The sequence below is a fragment of the Apium graveolens genome, chromosome 7 (assembly GCF_009905375.1).
Source record: "Apium graveolens cultivar Ventura chromosome 7, ASM990537v1, whole genome shotgun sequence".
NCBI classification, from domain to species: domain Eukaryota; kingdom Viridiplantae; phylum Streptophyta; class Magnoliopsida; order Apiales; family Apiaceae; genus Apium; species Apium graveolens.
The window spans coordinates 129,257,245-129,265,141 of record NC_133653.1 but is presented as its reverse complement, the minus strand read 5'-3'; the positions used below and the strand labels follow the sequence as shown (position 1 = coordinate 129,265,141).

Genomic DNA, 7,897 nt, shown 5'->3' with positions numbered 1-7,897 from the left:
TCATATTTATAGAAAAAATAATTCATATAGGATTCAAGTCCAAAATTAGAACAACGTCATCAAAAAAAACAATTGCAAGCACATTATATTAGGAAAACAGAACAATGTCATCAAGGAAAAGAGATTGCAAGCACATCACATTAGGAAAATAGAACAATGTCATCAAGGAAAAGCGATTGCAAGCACATCACATTAGGAAAATAGAACAATGTCATCAAGGAAAATCTAACAAAAGCAAATATGTCCTAGCGACTTATTTTAGAGAAAATAACAAATCTAAAGTAGGGCTCAAGGTTGCTACACATGATAAAGCTTCAGGTGAAGTGCATTCCAGCTCCTTGGAATTTGTACTCCATCTAAGCTTGACAGTTGGTATGCTCCACGTCCTACAACAGATGTAATCAAATAAGGGCCTTCCCACATGTCCGCAAACTTTCTTGCTGACACGTCCACCGTATTCTGGAATACTTTCCTCAAGACCTTGTCTCTCACTCGGAAGTTCCTTATATGAACAGTTTTATTGTAGCTTCTAGCTACCTTTTGCTGATACATAGCCATACGAATTTTTGTCGTCTCTCTTAATTCGTCAATAGTGTCCAAGTCGTGTGTCAGCTCCTTCTTATTTGAATCATATGTTGTTGTCCCATACCTAAGTATTGGCATGATGATTTCTGTTGAGAGAACAACTTATGTACCATAAACCAAACTGTCTGGAGTTTGTCCTGTGGACGTCTTGGTTGTTGTCCTGTCTGCCCATAATACCCATGGCAACTCCTCAGCCCATTTTCCCTTATGCAAAGACAATCTCTTTTTCAAGCTATTGATGATGATCTTGTTACTGGATTCAGCTTGACCATTTTCCTGTGGATATCGTGATGTTAATTTGATCAAATTGATGTTGTACTTTTTACAAAAACTTTATGTCTTGTCACTTATGAACTGGGAACCATTGTCACACACAATTTCAGATGGAACTCCAAACTTGCACAAGATATTACGTTTTATGAAAGATATCACTTCTTTTCTTGTCACATGTCTAAATGCTTCTGCTTCTATCCACTTGGAGAAATATTGTGTCATTGCAAGCATGAATACCTTTTGTCCAGGTGCCAGAGGCATTTTTCCCACAATATCCATTCCCCATTTCATGAATGGCCATGAAGATATTGTCATCTGAAGTTGTTCAGATGGTTGATGAATGACACGAGCATGTCGTTAGCAAGCGTCACACTTCTTAACATGTGTCAAGGCATCTTGTCTAAGACTACTCAAATAATATCCCATTTGTAGTATTTTCAATCAGAGATTTCTTCCACCTGTGTGGTTTTCGCATTCCCCTTCATGGACATCTTGCAAGACTGTTTCAGCTTCATTTTTTTCTAAACACCTTTGTAGCAATCATGTGCTTGACTTTTTAAATAACACGTCATCTATGATGGTGAATCGTGAAGCTTTCATTCACAGCATTATTGCCTCATTATGGATTTCTAGTTGTATACCATACAACAAATATTCCTTGTATACATGTGTCCAATTGGTTGAACTCTCATTGTTATCCAAGAGTATCACTTTTGGCTATTCCTTCAATCTTTTACTAGCTGGTTTCATTACGTGTACAATTGGTACATTGGCTAGGCTGATATCCTTCAAGACAGCACCCAATCCTGCCAAGGCGTCTGCTTACACATTTTGTTCCCTTGGTACTTGCTGAATGTAACACACTTCTGACAATGTCCAAGTATGTAACCATTTTCTGATCTTTCACTTCATATGTCCCATTGACATGGTTGACAATCAGGAGTGAATCACAAACTATGTTGATGTTCTTGATCTTCATGTCCCTGGTTGTTTTTAGTTCAATAATTAACGCCTCATATTCAGCCTCATTGTTCGTAGTTTTGAAGTCACAAAATACTGAATACATTAGCACATCCCCCTGTGGTGATTTTAGGACTAGTTCCGTTCCTGTTCCATTCACATTGGATGCACCGTCAGTATATAATGTCCATGGGAGGACATTTGTGGTAGAGAATATGTGTTGCAGTTCCTTTTCTGCTTGCGTCATTTGACTTGGACTAAAATCTGCCACAAAGTCTGCCAAAGCTTGTGACTTAATTGTCGTTCTAGGGTTATAAAAAATGTCGTAGGTACTCAACCTGATGGACCACTTTGCTAACCTTCCTGTCAGTTCTGGTTTGCTCAGGACCATTCGTAACGGGGAATTAGTCATGACATGTATCCGATGCCACTCAAAGTAATGTCTCAACTTCGTAGATGTCATTTCTAATGCTAGCACAAGTTTTTCAAGTAACGTATATCTTGTCTCAGCTTCCACCAAACTTTTACTCACATAATAAATTGGTGATTGAGTTCCGCCATTTTCCTTAACTAGAATTCCACTTACAGCATGTTCTGTGACTGATAGATACACATAGAGGTCTTCATTTTGAATTGGCTTTATCAGTAAAGGAGGGTTTGAAAAGTAATCCTTCAATTCCGTCAGGGCAAATTGATGTTGTTCTGTCCACTCAAAGCCCTTATTCTTTCTCAGGACGTCATAGAACAACTTGCACCTGTTTGAGGATCGAGATATAAACCTGTTCAAGGCTTCTACTCGTTCGGTCACCTTCTGAACATCTTTCACATTTGTTGGACTCCTTAGTTCAAATATGGCCTTGATTTGATCTGGTCTTGCTTCTATCCCTTTTTTTTGTCACCATGTGGCCAAGGAATTTTCCCGAGGAGACAGCAAAGTTACATTTTTTCGGGATGAGCTTCATGTTAAATGCTTTTAAAATGTCGAATGCTTCCTGAAGATCTCTGACATGATTTTCTGCTTTTTCTGTCTTCACGACCATATCATCAATGTAAACTTTCATTGTCTTGCCAATTTGATTCTTAAACATTTTGTTGATCAGACGTTGAAATATTGCGCTTGCGTTCCTTAATCCCAAAGGCATAGCTATGTCGCAGTATATTCCTCTTTTTGTAGTGAATGCAGTTTTTTCTGCGTCCGAAGGTATGCGTCAAGAAAATTCAGCAATTCATATCATGTCGTCGCGTCCACCATTGTGTCAATGTATGGTAATAGGTAAGGATCTTTGGGGCAAGCATTGTTTAAATCTGTGTAATCCACACAAACTCTCCACTTGCCATTCTTTTTTTGTACTATGACAATGTTAGCTAGCCATTCTGGATAATCCACTTCTCTTATCATTCTCACTTTCAACAACCTGTTGACTTCTTAATTTATGATTTTGTTTCTTGTAACCATAAACTTTCGATGCTTCTTCTGAATAGGAGTGTATGTAGGATCCACATTTAACTTGTGTGTAATGATTTCAGGGTCAATTCTTGTTATGTCTTCGTGTTCCCAAGCAAATGCTTCTAACCGTGACGTTAGGAAATCCACAAGATTTGACTCAATGGTTGGAGCCAAGTCTTCTCCTATTAAGACCCTTTTATCTCTAGTCAATAGGTCCACTTCGGCTTGTTTCTCTGGTCCTGACACCGTGACTACATTCTTTCTTGAGTCTTCATGCATGACACTTGGCTTTAAACATGTTTTGTAGCATTCTCTAGCTATTGCTTGATCTCCTAGGATTTGTTGGACTCCCCATGGTGTCGGGAATTTTATCACCTGGTGACATGTTGAAGGTATGGCTTTTAGGTCATGGATCCATGGTCTCCCAAGAATTATGTTGTATGTTGAGTCACAATCAAGTATGACAAACTTTTGCAAGAGATTTACTCCTTGTGCATAAGTTGGTAATGAGATATCTCCCATTGTTCTCTTTGTTTCTCCACTAAAGCCGATCAACATCGTCGTCTTTTTAGCATGTCGCTCTCGAGAAGTCCCATTTTCTTTAGTGTTGTGAGCATCATGATATTTTCCACAATCCCGTTGTCAACCAATACATGTTTGATAAGACAATTTCCCACATGAATGGATATGACTAAGCTGTCATATTATGGCTCTCTCTGCTCACTCCTATCTTCTTCGTTAAAATATACTCTAGGTATATTACTGATTTGCAAGTCAGCTTTTGCCACATGTGCTTTCGACTCTCTAGAAATCCTCTTTGCCTGAGAGTATATTGCTCTACATACATCTGATCCTCCAGCTATGAAATTGATGACTTTGCGATTAGGAGGAGGTGGGGGTTGTCATGGTGGTAATTGTTCCCTTCTCACTTGTGCTGATTATTTTATGAATTCTGAGAGGTAGCCTTTTTTGACAAGTTCTTGTATCTCCTTTCATAGTGCGACACAATCATAGGCTCTATGGCCATAATCTCCATGAAATTCACACCATAGCCTTGAATCAGGATTAGCCTTGGGCTTGCTAGACTTGATGGGCCACTTCACCACATTGCCCAGCTTGCTAAACTCTTTTATCGTGACTGATGGTGTTATGTCAAATCCATATCTATCATATGTTGGGGGGAAATTCGGGCCATTCCTCCAATCTACACATTCGCTTATCGTGTAGACGTATGGCTCCTCTCGTTTGCTCCTCATGTAAGGTTTATAGTCCCTTGATCTTGTCGAAGATATCTTACGGCTAGGACAATAATACATGTCATATTCTTCCCTCATGTCTTCTTCCAATCATACTTGGGCCATTGTTTTGGCTTGGACGTCGTCCATTGTGCTACATGGATATTTAGTGAGTTCGTCATAGAGTGGAGAATTTCATTCTAATCCTCTTCTGAATGCCTCAATTGTTGTTTGGACATCACAGTTTGTGATGGTCACCTTTTCCCTGTTGAAGCGTGTCAAGTAATCTCGCAAGGGTTCCCTACGTCGTTGAACTATCTTATAAAGATCACTCGTAGTTTTTTCGAATATCTGGCTGCTTGCAAATAGTGCATTGAATGCGTCGACAACATTTGCAAAAGTTCCTATGCTTCCATTTGGATAACCCACAAACCACTGTAAGGCTGGGCCCGTGAGAGTAGATCCAAATCCCTTACACAGGCATGGTTCCTTCAAGTCCATCATGATTGGCACAATAAACATTCATTTTTTTATTGAGCAATATGTTATATAGGATCACTGGATCCATTGTAGGTTTTCATGTAAGGAACTGTGAATCTCTTCAGGATCTCCACCCTTGTTATCTCATCCGTGAATGGTGAATCCGCATAACTTGTTGATGTCGCTTTTTTCAGAGGCTTTGGTACCCCTGGAATACGTTGGATCATCTCTCTTACTTCCTGTAATTCTTTCTTGACAGATTCGGGAATGTGATTCTTCATCTTAGATCTATGCCTGGATCTCCTCCTTTCACGATCTGTACTCCTTTTGTCACGTTCTTCATTATGGAGTGTTTCTCGTGCACTTTCATCTGCATCCTGGTCCTGCATCGAAGCTTCGTTGTCCTCTTCAATTATTTCTATGTTGTCAGCTTCTTTCTCTATGTTTCCCCATCTAATGTCTTCATCCATATACAGGCATCGTATTATGCTTGGTACATGTTTCTTGCTTCTAGTTTTCGTCTTGGATTTCGACATAGTAATCTCCCTTTTCAAGCTCGCATTCTCTGACTTCAATGCTTCCAGTTTAGCTTATAGTTTCTTTAATGTTGTTGTTGTCTCTGAGCTTGCATCTGGGTTTTCTTGATTGGGCGTAAGAGTCTCATTTGTCATTGCGTAGCACCGATCTGATTATTAGCTAATTTCCCACAGACGGCGCCAATTGTTTTTGCTGAAATTTGTAGGTTAATAGCTAAATCTATCTTGGTTAGTAACTTAATTAAATAAAATGAGAAAAAGGGCTGGTGACGCGGAAAATCCTTGTAATAGGATAAAAACCGCGGGTAGGATTGTTGCCCAGCCAAAATAATTATCACTATGAATTTGATAATACAATGAATATTATTTGTTTGAGTGTATTGCCTAGTGAGTGTTCGTTGTTTGTTTTACAATGTGAGATCCCTTCTATTTATAACATATTTTCTATATTCAAATTGCCACTATCTCCTATTTTTCCTCCATGATCCAACTGTTGGCTGAACTTGTTGCTTCTTATCCCTTGTTTCTAGCTCGCTGATTGACTTTTTCTTCCCGTCCTTGGTCATGTCCCTTCCTCTCGTCCTTCCGTCACGTCGTGCCTATTGTCTTGACGTCCTGGTTCACGTCATGTCCATACCTTGTCAAACTTGACTCCCAATAGACATTATTAAATTGTCTCAAAGTATAATGACCAGAGGAAAAAGTTTTTTCATTTCATAAATTTTATCATCTAATTATTGAACATTCATCGTGAGAATTTATATAGCAAAACTTTAAATTATAAGAGGGACATATCCATCTTGAAAATCCATCCTTACATCATGAAAAAGAGGGAAAAAGGTAATCAGTACATAAGCCACAGAATACATTAAAATATAAATATATAACTTTTAAGATTTAAAATTGAAATAATATATATATAGGCTTTTGCACAAATGAGAACCCCACTAATTGTGAGAACTGAGATAAAATCTCAGCCACACAATTTTATTACTAAATAAAATCATAACCATTCATTTAAAATTTATATTTCTATTTCTTCATAGCACTTTCCAACCACCCCAGCACCCACTAGCTCCTGCCACTCCGTCGCCTACCTCCGGTAAGCTCCTGCCACTCTACCGTCATCCCGCCACCACTTCGCCGCCTACCTCCGGTAAGCTCGGGTCTCAGATCCTCTCTCTCTCTATCTCTCTCTCTCTCCCCCACCACTAACAACACCAATCCCTTGCAACGAAGACACACAGCCCCCTCGCTACCACCATTCCTCCACCCACACATTGTCTTTCTCATCCTCATTTTCATCCATCATCTCTGACGAGGCCGACTTTTGCTCTTTTCGAACTATTCTAATCAGTTCATCATTAATAAACCATCGTATTGGTGATTCAAATCGTTGTTTCACCTGATTTTATTTTTTCCGACGAACCTCTGATTCACTAAACTCAGATCTGAAATAAGCTCGGATTTGATTTTTTTTGTTTCATTTTTGGCAATTTCATATAATCTGGTAATTTATTATGATTATGTAATGATTATATTTTAAATTTTAGTAATTCTGATGGTGGTGTGTGGTAGTGACGAAGGACGACGTGATGGTATAATTTGATTGTGTTGTTTTATTACAAATACAATGATTTTTGTTTTGATGTTAGTGGTCGGAGCTGATAAACTGAGTTAGTGCTCGGATTCGATGGGAAAAGAAGGTAGGCGTGTCTGGTGATTTTGGTTGCTGCCGGTGATTTTTCATTTTCTGGTGGTGATCTTTGATTTTCCGGTGGTGATTTTTGGTTTGACGGTGGTGATTTTACGTTTATCGGTGGTGATTTTCTAAAGGTCGTCGGTGATTGTGGTGGTGATTTTTGATTTGATGCTGGTGATTTTCTGGTGGTCGTTGGAGGTGGTGGTGGTCGCTGGTGATGTTGGTGGCTAGAATTGGTGGTTGCTGGTTGTTGGAGGTGGTGGTGGGTGGTAAGTAGAAAGAAGATAGAAGAGATGATGGTTGGGGAAGATGATGAGATTTAAAAAATATGGTCTAGATTAATATTCGCAATAAAACACACCCGAAAAATTACACGCAAACGCACGTGATCTTTGTTGAGTGGCATTTATGACACTTTATAATGCTCCATTAAGCTTTGACTTGGTGTATTTGTACTCAAGTTGTTGGTGTTTTAATGTGTTTTCTAGTGTTTCTGCATTTCAGGCATTAATCCCGGATTCAGGTGAATTAGAATTGATTTGATGCTAATATGGTGTTAGGATAGTGTCCAAGGAATAAAGCTCGGGAAACCAACTCATTGCAGCAAGAAAAGAAAGAAAGCAGAATTTTATCCAGGAGGCCAGCGTGCCCGCGCTGTCATAGCGTGCGCCCGCGCCCA

General features: G+C 39.2%; 2 protein-coding genes across 2 annotated transcripts; both read right to left on the bottom strand.

The window, feature by feature from the left end:
- Positions 1 to 687: 687 nt before the first annotated feature.
- Positions 688 to 1,137, bottom strand: LOC141674033 (uncharacterized). Its single transcript, XM_074480758.1, has 2 exons — positions 961 to 1,137; positions 688 to 861 (listed from the first exon to the last, which is right to left on the bottom strand). The coding sequence occupies exons 1-2, from the start codon at positions 1,135 to 1,137 to the stop codon at positions 688 to 690; spliced, it is 351 nt and encodes a 116-aa protein (XP_074336859.1).
- A 457-nt stretch (positions 1,138 to 1,594) lies between these two features.
- On the bottom strand, positions 1,595 to 2,960 carry LOC141674032 (uncharacterized). The gene is made up of 2 exons (XM_074480757.1): positions 2,759 to 2,960; positions 1,595 to 2,418 (listed from the first exon to the last, which is right to left on the bottom strand). Exons 1-2 carry the CDS (start codon positions 2,958 to 2,960, stop codon positions 1,595 to 1,597), a joined length of 1,026 nt encoding a protein of 341 aa, XP_074336858.1.
- Between the last annotated feature and the right edge of the window lie 4,937 nt (positions 2,961 to 7,897).

Bases quoted from the DNA above. Each gene is read 5' to 3' on its own strand.
- LOC141674033 (XM_074480758.1), bottom strand. From the start codon at position 1,137: ATGGATATTGTGGGAAAAATGCCTCTGGCACCTGGACAAAAGGTATTC. The intron at 862-960 runs GTGTGTGACAAT...CGATATCCACAG, and splicing joins TTGGAGTTCCATCTGAAATT to GAAAATGGTCAAGCTGAATC.
- LOC141674032 (XM_074480757.1), bottom strand. From the start codon at position 2,960: ATGCCTTTGGGATTAAGGAACGCAAGCGCAATATTTCAACGTCTGATC. The intron at 2,419-2,758 runs GTAACTTTGCTG...TGTATCTATCAG, and splicing joins GAAGCTCATCCCGAAAAAAT to TCACAGAACATGCTGTAAGT.